This window comes from Schistocerca serialis, chromosome 7 (assembly GCF_023864345.2).
Source record: "Schistocerca serialis cubense isolate TAMUIC-IGC-003099 chromosome 7, iqSchSeri2.2, whole genome shotgun sequence".
NCBI lineage: Eukaryota > Metazoa > Arthropoda > Insecta > Orthoptera > Acrididae > Schistocerca > Schistocerca serialis.
In genome coordinates, this window is record NC_064644.1 from 612154478 (window position 1) to 612171949 (window position 17472).

A 17472-nucleotide genomic window follows, 5' to 3' on the forward strand; every position below is an offset into this window, starting at 1 on the left:
CCAGAATTTCCTCAGGTTCTCTGCAAGATCGTTTGGTAAGGTATGATCGGTGGTAGTTGTCCGGGTCGTGCACAGATCTTTTTGCAGACGCAAAGATTTCTGCCAACTTATGTCGGTCGTTATTTGTAAGGCTCTTTAAACCATATCCACTTACTCGGCACATACTACTACAGAGTGCGATTTACAATTCGTTTAAACTTTGCCATAATTCCTCTACGTCCATCTTATTGGGATAATACAAAATTGTTAAGGCTTTCGTGGCCACTTGTTGACAAACTGCCTATTGGCTTCTGTCTCGGGTTCTTCGGCCGACGTTCATCTAATGATTTTTCTGCCGTTTCGCCAGCACGAGTGGCTGGCATTGTCAAAGCTTCACCCTCCATTGCCGGCAATTAGATGAACGTCGGCCGAAGAACCCGAGACAGAAGCCAATAGGCAGTTTATTGGGATAAATTATGTCCATTCATTGCCTAACTGGCACGACAGCAAGTGCTTAGCTGATTTTTCTAGCAAAAATTCTCTCCTAGCCTTCTTCTTGGATTTAAAACTTTAGTAAGCATGGTGAGGCCCTTTTCACAACTACAAGGCTAAAATATTTACACAGTTCGCGGGAATCGTGTTCAACAATACTTCACAGGACTGCCTGCCCGTACCACCTACAGTGATTCCATAGACGTCTGAGTCTACTATACTCGGTAGGTTAAAGTCGCCTCCAATTAATATTGCATGATCTGGGTATTTCTGCGCTACTGAACACAGTTTTTCTTTGAATGATTCTAAAACTGCTGCGGCGGAATCCGATGATTCACTTGAGCTCATCTGGACCCGTTAAAAGCGTCCGTATAAATTCACAGTCAGAGTCAATTTCGACCTCGATAGACACAATATTTTTGTCGGTTTCAATGAACATTCTCTGTGGCGTCTAATCTGTCTTTTCGGAATACATTCAGTACCTTACTAAATATTTGGGAGCCATCTGCTTCTTGTTTCAGCCAGCTCTCGGGTCTGAGAGTAATTTCAGCGCGACAATTTCCCTGGAGGACAGTAAGCTTAGGAACTTCGTTACTAATGCTTCGACAATTTACTGATAACATTTTGACAGTCAAAATGTTTTTACTTTCCACGCGGTCTCATTTCAGTCTCTGCGTACCGACTGGCGAGCTTTCACGCACTTAAGCTCGCGGACCACAACGCTCCCTGCGCATAAAGTCACAACTATATCTTTCGTAATGTTAATGTTTATGGGGTAACGCACTGATGTGAATGGCAGCCCTTTCCCAGCACAACACGGCAACAAATTATGCCTCAAAACATACGTGTTTGACAGAACATTCATTCTATTTTCACCCCACCTACTGATGTTTATATTTATGTACGCGTCATGAACATTGTATCCTTACTTACTACGTTTTATAATAACTGCCTGAAACATTTCCGTTGCAAAATTTTACAAAACTGATAAAAAAGAAACACTGTTCACGACACGTAAATAAATATTGATATCTGAAGGTGCGCAGTAAGATATCCTGAATGTCATCATGGAAAAATGAACCCCAACGAAAGCAATTAATTGCAGTTAATTCATTATAAATTACCTTCAGTTTCAACAGTTGCAGTATTCTGATACGCACAAGACCTATTTACTAATATTAAGAAGAAAAATAATAGAAAAACAAAATACAACCAAGAGATAGGCAACCCTAGTCGACAAATGATTAGGAGTGACTTTACACTTTTCGTCCGCCGGCCGCGGAAGAAACCCGTCGCGGGCAGGTTGTAGTGCGTGTCTGACCTATAAGGGGGAGTGCTACAATTCTTCATTCTATAACGCAGGTCCAGAAATCTGCAGCCAAGAATGTCACAGAATCGACGGAGTCTGGATGAGACCCTTCACTCGGCTCCAACCCAAGGGGCTGTATCAGTTCGGGAACGATGCTGTAAATTGCAAGCTCCACTTGCAACCCGCGAGCAAGGTCAGCAGCCTTCACGTCTTCCGCCAGCCGCCCGTATGGACTGAGCTTAACCCTTAAGAAGCACCGTAGTTGCTCATTAAGAACGACAGCCAAACAAAATGACTTAATTGTTAATTCTACGCAGGTAAAATTCAAAATATTTTGAGGTAATTTTCCGCAAGCGTCAACTTTACCTTCTGTAAATGCGAGAACAAGGAATTTGTAATATACAAGGGCGATTTTAGCAAAATGTCACGCGGCGCGCATGCGCTATAGCTTACCTTTTGTAGGCCAATTTGAGGCTGTCTACTTGCCTTGATAAACCATAAGTGTCTTAGCGGTAAGCATGCGACAGCATGCGTACCTAATACGTCCAAAAACGCCGCGCCTAAAAACGGGATTTTCCGATGCTGGTTCTATTGGTGATAAAAGTGTTTTCGATAGCCCTTGGGCTAGGGACCTTTTGTATATCCAACAGAAGGATCGTCTTAGTATCACTATCCTCAATTACAGGGTCAAAGCGTGAATTTTATACAAATTGCTTAGGAAAATGGAGCAAATCAGTTGGTTCTTTCAGCATTTTATATTGTCTACGCCGGTCTTGATAGGACTTATGGAGGCGCCATTAGTTCATGGGTGGAAAACCGCAGAAGAGGCCTGTTTTACTATATTTTCGCCGACATCAGATGATCAATACCCAGGCTATGGTTGCATACGGTTATGCACAGCGAATGGCTGAAAGTTTATATAAGATCCCGGTCTCAAAGAATATTGAAAATTTTCTTGATATCTTTATCCATTTCCAAGGTTCAGAGGTTCAAAGTTACCCTACTTCTATATGTAAAATCCGGTTTGTCGCGAAATGTATATAATAAATAACCGCAGCAAATTGTTCAAATTTTAACACTATATTCCCTAGACATTTGTTCAAAAGACCCAAAACACTTTATCCGTTATCGAGAAACACCCCAAAAATTTGTTTTTTGGATAGCAAAACTCAGCCGCGGTTACCGAGAAGGCTTTTGTCTTTCTTTTCTTCCTAGTTACCTCTGCTTTCCTCTACAGTTTTTACCCTCTACAGTTCCTTCTAGTGCCATGAAAGTTATTTCCTGATGCCTTAACAGATGTCCTATCATCCTGCCCCTTCTTTTTGTCAGTGTTTTCCATAAATACCTTTTCTCTCCGATTCTGCGCAGAACCTTCTCATTCCTTACCATTCAGACCACCTAATTTTCAACAGCCGTCTGTAGTACCACATCTCAAATGCTTCGATTGCCTTCTGATCCTATTTTCCCACAGTCTGTGTTTCACAACCATACAAGACTGTGATCCAAACGTACATTCTCAGAAATTTCCTCCTCAGATTAAGACTTATGTTTGATTCTGGTAGACTTCTCTTGGCCAGGAATTCTCTTTCTGCCGATGATAGTCTGCTTTTTATGTCGTCCTTGCTACGGCTGTCACGGGTTATTTTGCTGCCTCGCGTACCTTCGTATACTTCGTGAACACCCACCCTCGTGTTAAGATTCTCGCTTTTCTCATCTGCTGCACCTTATTACTTTCGTCTTTCTTCGATTTACTCTCAATGCATATTCTGTACCCATTAGACTGTTCATTCCATTCAGCAGATCCTACGATTCTTCGTCACTTTCACTGAGGATATAAATCTCATCAGCAGATCCTATCATTAATATTATTTCACGTTGAATTTTAATTCCCCTCTCGAACCTTTCTTTTATTTCCACCATTGCTTCTTCAACGTATAGATTAAATAGTATGAGCGAAAGGTTAGATCCCTGTCTTACACCCTTTTTAATCCGAGCACTTCGTTCTCGGTCTCCCACTCTTATTATCCCCTTTCGGCTTTTGTACATGTTGTACAATACTCGTCTTCTGCTATAGCTCATCCCCATTTTCCTCAGAATTTCGAACATGTTGCACAATCTGACATTGTCGAAAGCTTTTTCCAGGTCGACAAACCCTATGACGGCAGCAGACAGTAGTTGTGTTATAGAAAGAGCGAAGGAGGCATTGATTTCAATATGGGTAAATAAGAGGGACACAATGGCAGTCGAGCATAGCTGACAGCGACAGAACAGTACTAGAAAAACAGTGATAGCAGGAGTGCCGGGAGGTGGGTTGAAGTACAAACAGAAAAAGACAGAGAAAGTGGAAGTGGGTGGGCGTCAGTGATACTGAGAGACAGAATATATGACAATCACAACGAATAAGAGAGAGATAGTGGCAGTGAAGAGAGACGGCAGCTGTAGGAAGGAAGGAATGAGATATTAGCAGTAAGAGAGAGCAGGAGAGAGACAGCGACAGTGGGAGGATGCTGTAAGAGGACAGAACGAAGGGGTGTGTGATTGTGACACGGGAGACAATAACAGAGAGACACAGAGGGATAATGATAGTGAGTTGGGCCTAATGAGTGAGGGAGAAAGGGAAACTGGTAGTGGTCGGTTACCAACGACTAAGACCGATGGACTACTGATTGTGAGTGAGTTACAGTTAGGGGAAGCTCGTGTGAGTGACGGACGAGTTGCATCTTATAAAGAGCGCGAATATGTTCGCGTGTCAAAATTTCTGGAAAAATTTCCAAAGGTGCCGAGGAATGTAGAATGAGGCAGCTGGTACCCCACTTTTCACTCAGAGTCTTTTAAATAAAGGGGAACATATTCGCATTTTTTGTGTTCCGATAGAAGCATTTATTCGCCGGTATCGATGCGTTCGTCTCGACTCGACCTACACCACCGCGGTACGTCGGAAACAGTTGTCGTTTACACATTGTAGATGTAGATGGTTACTCCAGTTGCCCTACAGATGTAATTACCGAAAATTTTTGTTTCGAGCGCTTACACGAAAGTGCAGAAATGTCCGTCGTTGCTCTGATTCGTACTCGTTTCTGTGCAATAGGTAGCAGCGTGGGCGACGCCGAGGAAGAGGTGGAGGTGTACAGCGCGCTCGACTACAAGGACTACCGCGGGGACTCCCCTTGCGTGAGTGAGCAGGACCTGGCGCGGCTGAGCGCCATCGACCAGGTCGCGCTGGAGAAGCTGCAGGAGCTGGACCGGCTGACGTCGAAGCTGCAGAGAGACTCGCGGGACCTGCGCGAGCTGCAGGACCGCCTGCTGCTGGACACGCCGGCCGGGTCGGCGCTCGCCGAGGAGAAAGCCGCCGCCGCCGCCGCCGCCGCCGCCGCCGGCGACACCAGCGTCATCGACCAGCAGCTGCGCCAGATCTACGTGGACGCCGACCTGGACGGCTGGAGCTGCCTGTCCGACCTGGGCAAGTCGCGCTCCAGCTCGCGCCTCTCCACCGACAGTGGCACCACCGACCCGGAGGTGGCGGCTGCGCTGCGCTCGGCCGGCGCCGCCCCCGTGTCCGCGCCCTCGCCGCGGGCCTCGCCCCGGCCGCACCGCCGCCTCTACTCCGACGTGGCGCCGCCGCGGTACGACTACGACAAGCTGCCGTCGCCGGCGGGCAGCCTGCGCACGCGGCAGGACGGCTACGTGGGCGGGTCGACGCCGCCGCCGCCCCCTCCGCCGCCGGCGCCGTCGGGCCAGCGCGGGCAGCTGGACCTGGACCTGTCGGCGACGCCCAGCCCGTCGCCTTCGAGCCCGCCACCGCCAGCGCCGCCGGACCACTTCCCTCTGCCCGGCAAAGACACCCTATCTTCCGCCGCGTCCTCGAGACCGCCTCCACCCGGGAGCCCGGCGCCGTTCGCGGCTCCCAAATCTGCGTCAATTACTTCTCTCTCTTCCGAGCTGCAGCAGCAGCAGCAGGGTAGGCTCAGTCCGAGGACGCCGCACTCCCCGAAGTCGCCGCGAATGTCTCCAAAAAATGTGCTCAAGTTGTCTTCGTCTTCGTCGTCGGCCGCGCAAGCGATGGTAGCGGCTGCGGCAGCGTCGGCGACGAGCAACATATGTACCGCCAAATCGGATTCGGGTCTGTCGTCTATGAGCGGTTGGTCGAGTGTCGAAAAGTCACCCGGGTCGCCCAAGAGCTCGTCCAACAAGACCCCGCCTTCCTCGTACGCGACGGCGGCGGAAGCGCTGATGCTGGGGAAGACGGACGCGTTCCCGCAGCCGGGCGACGTCAGCCCCCGTCCGCACACCAGTTCCTACGGCGACTTCCTGTACCGCAGCGAGCAGCCGGCCATATACTCCGTAGCGGGCAGCAACCGCCAACAACAGGCCTACACTTCGGTCTACACTAGCGGTACGGCTAGTTACAAGCCTACCGTAGGGGGATTCCCCGACCTCGTCGAACCGTGCAACAACAACGAACAAAACAATCTAGTCGGCGGCTACCGCAGCTACCGAGACGACCTTCAACAGCAGCAAAATAATTACCGTTACAACGACCGAGGAAGCAGCAGTGACCGCAAATATCAGCAGCAGCACCAGCCGGTGTATCGGTACTACCCCGACAACGAAACGCCGAGCTCTTACCGCTACATGGCCGAGCCACGAGGGCAGCCACCCACCAGGAGTCTATCGACGAGCGTTTACCCCACTACGTCCGCTCCCGTCGGTCAGCAGTATCCTAGCAAAAAGTCCCTCCAGCGCGGCCATTCGACGGGCTCTGTTCCCAGCCAGGGTGTTTCTAATATGGAGGGCTACAAGACGGCCATGTACAGGACTATGTTCCCCACCGGCAATATTACTGACGCTCTTTCTTATTATCCCACAAGCAATCGCTATGACAATAATGTAATGATGCAGCAGCAGCAACAACAGCAAATACAAGGCGGTAACTATGCCCAGCAGTGGGCACCACTGGATCAACAACAGAGTATCAGTGTTGCAGGAATGACTATGAAACGTGACCACACGTCCAGTTCTATTAGGTCTGTCGAGACGACGCAGCAGCAACAGCAGGATCACGCATATATGATGCCACAGTATGACCCGAGACGGCAGCAGGACGCTATGTCGGATAGACGAGAAGATTACGGTGGTCCACGCGAGTACACCTGGAGCCAGCGGTCAGATTTAGAGCTAGATCTACGCAATAGGAACCTTCCCGAGCACCACCACCTCATACAAGACGGTCCAGAGTACTTCGATCCGAGCAGTGTGATAGTCTCCCAGTCTGGTTACATCTCCATAGCAGCCGATATCAAAGATCCAACCTACGCAGTGGAGGAGCGGTCGAGCAAGAGGGGAAAGCTGAAATCTGCCATGAGCTCAGTCAGCAGCTGGCTGCCAGACTTGCACCTGTCTAGCAAGCGACACCGCTCCCATTCACTGCCGGCTGGCGTGCGCCGCGAAGATCTGGCGATGGGAGGCAAGGCGACCAGTCGCACAAACGCCGCCTCCAAACAACAGTACGTCAGCACGCTACCCCGCAAAAAGAAGAAGAACCCTCTGGTTTCTACGGTCTCGGGCATCTTGCAGAAGGCCAAACGTAAGGGCGGCAGTGGCGCCCACTCACTGTCAGATCCGGAACAGTCGGAAACGGAGTGGAGCGGACGAACCAGCGTCGTATCTGACAGCGAGGATAGCGTCTTCTCCGATGCTGCGACGCCAGAACACGGTCCTGTATTCGTCAAAGTGCAACGACAACAGCAACAACAACAACAACAACAACAACAACAGCAACAACAACAGCAGCAGCAGCAGCAACAACAACAACAACAGCAGCAGCAACAACAGCAACAGCAACATCAGCAGTACCTGCAGGAGCAGGCGATACTAATTCAACAACAGCAACAGCAACTTATGGACCAGGAACAGCTGTCCCTCCAGCAACAGCAGCAGGTACTGCAGAAGCAACAGCAGCAGATCGAGAAGCAACAGCAACAAATCGACAAACAGCAACAGCAGATCGAGAAGCAGCAGCTGCAGTTGAAAATAGAAGAGTCCAACTTGGCGGCTGCGCAGCCGGAACCCAAGGCGGAGATACCGAAAAGCAGCAGCAAGCCGATCGACCTGGCCGAGTCGGCGTCGCTGTTCGCGACGGTGGGCGACGTGAAACGCAGTTCGGCCCCGACGCAGCCAGCGACCACTCCGGAGGACGGCGCACCGCCGCCCGCCGACAAGATCCACCTGCCGCCAGGGGCTATCGGAGGCGCGTCGCGCGAGTTTGCCGTCTCGCGGGCGCTCGGCAAGTACCGCCAGAGGCAGTCCTCCACCGTGTCTGAGGACCAGACGGGGACCGAGGACGCTGTCGGCACTGGTGCCAACAAGATGGCCGACGACAGCCAGTCGCAGGTTTGTGGTTACCGGCACACTTATTTACTTCCCCAAAGTCGCACAGTTTCAGAAAACATCATGGTACAATTGAGCTGAAGATAGTTTTCGTTTCACTGCAGTGACATCTCGCTCCTCCGCCCCCCCTCCCCTATCTCTCTCTCTGTCCCTCCCTCTCCCCACCCACCCACCCATTCGTGGTGGAGGTTTTGAAAAGTCACTCCAAGTCAAATAAACAAATTCCTCAGCCTTTGCTTAGCTGTCCATATCTTTTGTTCATTAGCTATACAACATTCGGCGACATTTTTAATGGCGAATACTCACAGAGTATTCATGCTACCAAATCTGATATAAATGTCCACAGAGGTTCACGAAGCTCTGCCGAAAAACATCTTATTGATGCATCTGGATTACTCCACACGTAAAGTTCCACCGTGGCACAGCCTGGAGGACAAGTGACATACTACCAAGATAACATCCTCACATCATGAGCATCACCGACTGTACTAATCATCATAATTTCAAAAATAGCAGTTTCGACTTTTAGCTTATTTTCAAATGTTTAGGTTGAAGAAAACACAGCGGCTGTCAACATCAGGAAAAAAAATGAGACGTGTATGAGCTAATATCTCTCATGTCAGCATTGTCACATACACTATCCGTATATAGCTGTTGGAAAAAATCTCTGAGCTTGGTGTACGTTACTGACGTGTGTAGAAACCATCATTAAATTCCACGAGTTTTTTTTCCATCTGTTATATACAGGTGATGTATGTGACGAATGCTGACATGAGCCATATAGGCTCACACAGATTTTACTTAAGTTAGAAACTGATATTCACAGCCCACTAACTAGTTGAAAATGACTTAAACCTGGAAACTGTAATTGTGGACATTATAATAAACAGGATAGTCGTTGGCGAACATGATCTCATTTAAATATTCTAGTTCGCAGCCATGGAAGGAATGAAAAATGTACCGTTTGCAGTGAAACTGGCTGCTTATTGCGATTTATTGGTGTCAGAATTTCTGCTACCAGGAAGAACCTTTGACTATTAAAGGACGTAGCACTTGATGTAACAATTCTTATCACGATCATGTCACGCTGCCCTCTTAAACATTTTTTTTAGTTTTGTTAATAAATGTCGCACCTGGTGGACACACAGTCGACATTTAGAGTGTAGTATAGATATTAATCGGATAGGAATTGTTACACAGAGTGCTACGTCCTTTTTATATTGATGACGAAGACTGCTTTCTTATTATGCATATGATTATGTAAATATTGTTGATGCGAGGACAGTATCCTATCGAAAGGTAAGATTGCGCACTGACGCAATTCATAGTGAGCACTTGAGCATGACACAACAGGCTGAAACCGATATGGTGAATAAATATATTTAATAAATGTCTAGGCAGAAAATGACGTAATTTCTAAGTACTACAGGTCTGTGGTCGCAAATAAAAACCATATTAACATATAAGTTCCTCGAGTCTTCCAGTTACACTTTCATGTGGGCTATAGTAAACTATTAGAGCCTAGCAGTGCGTCTCTGAATTGTTTCGCCGTCTGTTGTCATGCCTGCTTAACAAGAACACCAAACACCTTAATATTTCAAAGTTCGACATATTATCATCTTGTGCACTATCTGATCAAAAGTATCCCCGAGAAACATTAGTGGGTACTACCATGGTGTGTGTGCACCCATCGCCATTATGAAGGCTTAAACAGTGCTGGACACTCTTTCAACGACAGTCCATTCTTCCCTCAGAACTGAATCCAGGGAAGGTAGTGGTGCTGGACGCCGGGGTGTGGAACCAAGTCGACGTTCTGACTCCCACAGGTGTTCCATTGGGCTCAGGTCGGCTCTCTGTTGAGGCCAACCCATTTCGGGAGTGTTACTGTCCACAAACCATTACCTCGCAGACGCAGCCTTACCCCAGGGTGCATTGTCATCGTCACGGCGCTGTCACTCTACTGTGCGCAGTACACAGTGTTGCAAAACGTGTTCACATCCTTCTGCATTTAGCGTTTTCTCGAGCGCAGTAAGGTAATCGTAACCTAATCACGAACCCCCCCCCCCCCCATCATATTTCACTGTTGACAAACATTCACCAAATCCAAACCCTCCCTTGGGGCACAGCATGATTCACCAGTCCAAATTACTCGTTTCCAGTCATCCACTGCCCATTGGCGTCAGATTCGAGTGTCGGTTAGCTGTGACTACAGGGATACGTGGCTTAACGCACTGTGCTGCCTGCCCTGCCTGTCACATATGAGACAGCCGGTCTGTCTGGTGTTGGCTCGGCTCCGGTTGTTCCTCCGCGCTTCTGCAACCAAGTCACATCACCCACAGCTGTATACGGCAGCTGTAGAAGAGCTGAAATTGAATTGCACCTGGATAGCAAACGTGTGGATGTGGAAGTGGCAGAAAAGAAATATTTTTGTCAAAGTGAAACATTTATTTCTCAGAGTCGTTTTAATTCTTCTCTCCTGTTTCTTTTCATAGAAGGAAATATGATACAATGGTAACACTGATATAAAACTAACTCATCGTTAGCAATAATTAAATGAACCACTGTACTTAGCTCAGTTTTTACTGCTTTTATCTTAATTTCAAACAAAAGTTTTCAACTAAAACAAAAGATAGAATTAAGAAATTCTAGCGTGTTTTAACGCAAATGGGCATTAGTGAATCTTTCAATAATGGCTCTGAGCACTATGAGACTTAACTTCTGAGGTCATCAGTCCCCTAGAACTTAGAACTACTTACACCTAGTCTAGCGGTTCTAGGCGTGCAGTCCGGAACCGCGCGACTGCTACGGTCGCAGGTTCGAATCCTGCCTCGGGCATGGATGTGTGTGATGTCCTTAGGTTAGTTAGGTTTAAGTAGTTCCAAGTTCTAGGGGACTGATGACCTCAGATGTTAAGTCCCAAGTGCTCAGAGCCATTTTTGAACTTACACCTAACTTAACCTAAGGACATCACACACATCCATGCCCGAGGCAGGATTCGAACCTGTGACCGTAGCGGTCGCGCAGTTCCAGACTGGAGCGCCTAGAACCGCTCGGCCACTGCGGCCGGCGAATCTTTCAATATTCAGTAATAATTTACATAACCTTAATTAACCAGATAAGACTTAAGACCAGAAAAACATTACCTTCAGTTGATTTTAAGAAATACTTACACACACGTTTGATGTAATTAACATGGAGAAAATTTGATAATAAGAAATACGTTAAGGAGGATTGGCGCCGCGCTGCTTGCAGCCTGCGCGCTCGTCCTCCCGTTACTGGGATCCAGCTTAATACAGACAACGAATCACGCGACCTTTTCGGCTTACTACAACACATGAAAAAATAGAGCAAGCTACCAGAACGGTAATCACAGCTCACCATAGATACTGTGGTGTAGTGGAATTGCCGAAGTGAAGTAGACAATAAAATATTACCAGTTTCCCGTACAATTGGCATTAAAAGGTGGGTGAAGCATAACACGAATTCAGAAACTGACTGCTGGAGGTATTGTCATAAAACAGTGAAATACTGGTAACAATTAACTCCTTTCCAGCCATCGAATGTATTCTCTAATTTACTCGGTAAGCAAACTAGCATGGAGGAAATAAATGTTAGAGCACGACTAGGGGCATTACAAGAACATCCTGGTGTGAACACAGTCATATTTCCCAGAGACAGGTTACAGCTGCACAAATCCAGCTTGTAACACTCCAGAACACCCTCTTACCAGCGACCATAGATTACCTGTCACGAAACGTACTGCGCACTCAGTAGTGACTTGGGCCCGGAAGTTTCATGTAATCGTCCAAGCAATAGTTTGTCTCACGTCAAGGAAGTGGAGTTGCTAACCCCACATTGTTGACCAGCCGTGTGTAACTCCACCAACTGCCGTCCAGTGTCCTAAACGAGAAACGGCCAACACTTTCTGCGCAAGCGCGGCCGGCGCTGAGTACCTGCTTCGTGGCACGCTCCCGGTATCTACACGGCGACTGGAGACAACAAGTATATCGAATACCTCTGATCGTCACTAGAATGAAATAGAACTGCAACATGGCTCACCCTGCCCCACTTAATCTGGTACCTGGGGCTCGGGGTAATCTGGCACAGGTGGATTTGTTACGCATTGGCACACAAATGACGTCCGCGCGTGAAGTCACTGAGCTCCCCTAACCAGCGCACTCTGCTGTTGCTGCTTCCCTGCTGACAAAACTCCCTCCCTACTCTCATACTGCTGGGTCCGCCTTTCTTCACATCCAGCCGTCATTTTCGCATGACACTGAGGTGACAAAAGTGGAGGGAAAGCGATACGAACATATATCGATGGCAGCAGCATCCCGTCTACAAGATACAAAAGGACAATGTATTGGCGGAGCTCTCGTTTGTACTCAGCTGATTCGTGTGAAAGGGTTTCCGACGTGATTAAGGCCGCACGACAGGACGTAACAGACTTTGAAGGCTGAGCGGAAGTTGGACCCAGACGCATGGGACATTTCATTTCCGAAACTCTTAGGAAATACAACATTCCGAGACAAATAGTGTCAAGACTGGGCTGAGAATACCAAATTTCAGGTATTACCTCTCACCAAGGTCAAAGTAGTGGCCGATGGCCACGATCGAGAGCAGCGGCGTTTTCACGGCGTGGTCTCTGCTAACAAACGAGCAATACTGTGGGAAATAACTCCAGAAATCAATGTGATATATACGATGAATGTATCCGTTAGAATGGTGCGGTGAAAGTTTGCTTTAATGCGCTATTGCAGCAGATGACCGACGCGAATACATTTCCTAATTGCACGACATCGCCTGCAGCACCTCTCCTGGGCTCGTGAGCATACCGGCTGGAGAACCGTGGCCTGGTCAGATGAGCCCCGATTTCAGTTGGTAAGAGCTGATGGCAGAGTTAGAGTGTGACTCAGACCCCACGACGCCGCGGACCTAAGTGTCAACAAGGCACCGTGCAAGATAGTGGTGGCTCCACAATGGGGTGGTCTGTCTGTACACGGAACTGACTGGCTCCTCTGGTCTAACTAAATAGACCATTGACCCGAAATAGTAATGTTCGGCTACTTGGAGTCCATATTCGTGGACTTCATTTTTATGGATGACAATGCACCACGTCAACAGGCCACACCAGCTCACGATGTGTTTGAGGAAAATTCCGGACAATTTTAGCGAATAGTTTGGCCACCCAGGTCGGCAAGATTAAGATAATCAAACAATTATGGGACATAATCGAGATGTCAATTCGTGCACAAAATCCAGCTCCGGCAACACTTTCGCAATTATGGACGGCTGTCGAGGCATCGTTGCTCATTACTTCTGCAGAGGCTTCGAACGACGTTTTAAGTTCGTGTCACATCGAGTTGCTGTGCTACACCGGTAAAATGATGCCGGACACGATATTAGGAGGTATCCCGTGACTTTTGTTGCCTCAGTGTATATACGGTTGACTCGATACTTCTGATCGGATATTGTATGCCATTTCCTCGATATACGCACTGCACCCTCCCAGAACTTGATTGGTCTGTCTGTTGTGTTTGTCGGTCAGATGTTCTCGGAAGAGGAGGACGAGGAGCTGGAGGAGCAGCAGCAGCAGCAGCAGCAGGAGACGGAAGTGGAGCGGAAAGTGAAAGCGATGCAGGAGGGAAACGAGCCAGCCCCGCAGCCGGCCCCCCGGACGGAGCCAGAGTGGCAACAGCAGCCGCAGCAGCCGCAGCCGCCGCCGCCGCCGCAGCCAGCACCCCACCAGCAGCTGCCGGCGTTGCCCTCTGCTGAGGGAAGCCCCTCGCAGTCCGGCGTGCGGGGCGCGACCCCAGGGGGCCCCCCTCCGCAGCCGCAGCCGCGGCAGAGCCTCGAGGTGCCGTGGGGCCGCGACCTGCCGCAGGCGCAGGACGACGACGTGCGCAGCACGCACTCGTGGCGCAGCGCGTCGCGCGTGTCGTCGCGCCGCCAGAGCACCGAGGACAGCATAGACAGCGAGGACGAGTGGTACTGCTACGAGCTGCGCAAGCTCGAGGAGCTGGAGCGCCGCGTAGAGACCGGCGTCGCCGGCCGGCGCGACAGCTTCGACCAGCAGGTGACACGGCCGCCCCAGGCCCGCCTCGCACACTCGCAGCCTAGGGTCACCACACTCTAGGAGACACTCTCGCACGTTTCTCACTATCCGCTCGTACTCTCATCTCACAGCTCCGTCACTTCTCACTTCTGACCTCCTGGGGAGTGTAAAGCTCTGCATATTATCCCACCCTTGCAGGCTTCGCTCTCTGCCGTCGACACCTTTTCCAGCCCACGTACTGTTTGTCGACGTGGCCTTGTCGATGTTGTGGTGTTCCGTGCGAAGACTTGTTTGATACAGCTTTTAGAGCGAGTGTAGTCAATGCGACTCTCATCATCTCCTGTCCTCCGTGACCGCTCGCCCTCCCTTCCCCCCCCCCCCCCCAACCCCAATTCTTCCCTTTAATGCTAAATGACTATAACTTGGTCCATCGGGATATGTCCGGTCAAAAAAACCCTTCCTTTTGTCAGGTTGTACCACAAATTTCTTTCCTCCGCAGTTCGTTTCAGTATCTCCTCATTATTCTCCAATCTAGTCTATATTGTGCAAGTCTCTTCATCTCTCCATAATTACTGCAACATGTATCCTTTTGAGCCAGCTTGTTGCAGACAAGCTTTTGTCTTCCTTTACCGTCGTCACTTCTCACACTCCCCTCCTGTACCACACTGGCGTTCCCTGGACGCCTCAGGAAGTTGCTTGCGAACCGATCACATATTTTAGTCGTGCATTAAATTTCACTTTTTCCCAAATCGGTTTAGCATCTCTTTATTAGTTCTCCGATATACTCATTTAATCTAGAACAATTATCTGCAGCATCACATTTCAAAAACTTGTACTCTTTTCGTCTCAGCTGTTTATCGTCCGCAAGTCACTACTATACAAGGATCCACTCCACACAAATAACTTCATAAAATCCTTCCTGACACATTTATATTCTATATAACTTCGCATCGTTTAATCGCTTTTTCAAAAGTTACAGCTAGTTAAGCCATAGTGCACAACCCGTTTCTCATTATCTGGGTAATTTACTCCACATTACCAGAGATAGAGTATTACTTCAGCCTTCTTTCCTACAATCATTGTCACTCATACAAGGAGTGAAGACACCGAGCTGACAGAAACCCTCCGTAGTAAAATATGAAACTATATATATTTCAAACAAGAGATCTAAAATCTTAACTCACAATGTATCATATTATCTCTGAATAAAAACATACTTACTAACCCATCACATGTACACTGGATATTTTAAACAAGTTATGTTACAAACAACATTTCATCAAACACATTAAAAGAGTACTGCACACATACTGAACACATTGCGTGTCGTTATAAATGTTCTTCACTGGGTTCAATAAATGATTATGTTTACATTAAAAACTACTGTGACTGGAACCTGTCCCAGGCGTTTTGGTTGCAATGAAAAAATTGTGGTGCAATAGATAACACTTTGTATCCACCTACTATACGAAATTCACACATGTCTCAGCATGTTTCGCACGTCGAAGAAACAAATTTCTGGCTCGGTGATGCACGTTGCTTATTACTTTGAAATGAAAATCCTCTACGTCCCTGAAAGCTGCATTTCTTGTTTTCTTCTTACATGAGAGTCTTCTGATTCGAATACCACTGTCCTAAGCTATGATTCTAGTCTTTTGGTAGTACTTTATTCATTCAGTTCTCTGTTGCATCGAAGGCAACACGTGGGAATAAATAACTCACTGTTCCATTCACCGCCCTCTATTGGTAACATCTTCAGTGAGTACATCATTATATTTCGTTTTATTCTCCTGTCTTTAAGTCCAAGTAGTATCCTAAGGCACTTAGGATGTTCACTACCATCTATAATTCACTGCCAGATTACGGCCACTGTGTTTTCTCATACATGTACTGTGTTAACACGCTGATTAAGCAGGCAGCCACATAGCAAGTCTGCCAGTTACTTGCTGTGACATGCAAGCGACTAATGAAATCCTGAAACTATGGGTACCTGGGGGAAAAGGATATTGTGCTTCTGGCAATCAGTCGCTTTAATTTATGCTTATGTCTGGTGCTTCTTACACAAGGATGAGTTTTTTTCTTTTTTTTTTAATGCGCTTCTTCAAGTAGGCGGCTGTATTTTAAGATTCAGAATTATATCTTGACTGTGTCTTCTCTGTCTGTCAGTAATTTGTGAATATCTCTAATCTTTGTGGTAGCGCACAGTAACGAGAAATATACACAGACACACAGAAATTTGCACGCACACGCGCTCACATACGCACGCGTGTACCACACACACACACACACACACACACACACACACACACACACACACAGAGAGGAGCATAAGCTGACATTGGCAGGAAGGATGTGGAGGAGGGGCTAAGCGCGTCACTGAAATTTCTGTTTTCTGCGGGCGGCCATGTCAGGTGCTTCTCGAGCCGGAGCCACCATCGTTCGAGCCGGGCGAGGACATCAAGGAGCAGATGTCCTTCGTCCTGCAGGAGCTGCGGCTCAAGACGCGCCTCGTGGAGGCAGACGAGCAACCTCGCAGGGTCAGAGCCTCCGACCTATGGGGACCCGAAGAAGAGGACCAACTGGAGGTGCCGCCCACAGGGGCAGCTACAGTCCCGGCCGATGAGAGGCGCCGATCCTCCGACGAAGAGTCTTCGTCGGGGGAGACGAGTGGCCCCGATAGCCCCGACGAGGACGACATGCTGTACGACGAAATGAGGGAGGCGGAGCGCGGCCCTGTCTCTGTACAGGAGTACGAGGGGCCGACGGCGGCCGACCGAGACCGCGAGCAGCTGGTGGGCGATTCTCCCGCCACCCCAGCGGCGGTGGCGCCGCCTCCAGCAGCGGCTGACGGCGCGGAGGACGTGGCCGCGGTGGCGGCAGCGGGGGCGGGAGGTCCCGGCAGCAAGTGGAAGCTGCTGAAGGCGCTCAAGGAGCGCAAGGCGGAGGAGAAGATACACGAAGCGGCCGCCGCGGCGACCCCGGGCGCCAGCACGTGCGCCAGCACGGCCGCTTCTGTAAGTAGGTTCGGGCCGAGCGCGGTCGGCATTGCTGCCGCCCAGCGTCTGTGAAGTGGCCGCTTTCGTCACGGGCCCTCCACAAACAGCCCGTGGATGCCTCACCACCGGGGTCTGTCTCTTTTGCAAATAACAGGCCAGATAAAAATGCATCGCAGTACAAGTCCTTGACATCCAAAACTAGGCTACTGTTCGCTTTTGGTAAGATTTCATGCGGCACTCCTCCTGTGCCATCG

General features: G+C 48.9%; 1 protein-coding gene across 1 annotated transcript in view; it reads left to right on the forward strand.

The window, feature by feature from the left end:
• Positions 1–17472, forward strand: part of LOC126413295 (uncharacterized) — a 640882-nt gene that overhangs the window by 20382 nt on the left and 603028 nt on the right. Inside the window, exons 3-6 of the mRNA XM_050083195.1 lie at positions 4869–5820; positions 5872–8170; positions 13716–14243; positions 16634–17236. Coding sequence (XP_049939152.1) covers positions 4869–5820; positions 5872–8170; positions 13716–14243; positions 16634–17236 — 4382 coding nt within the window. The remainder of the gene's footprint in view (positions 1–4868; positions 5821–5871; positions 8171–13715; positions 14244–16633; positions 17237–17472) is intronic.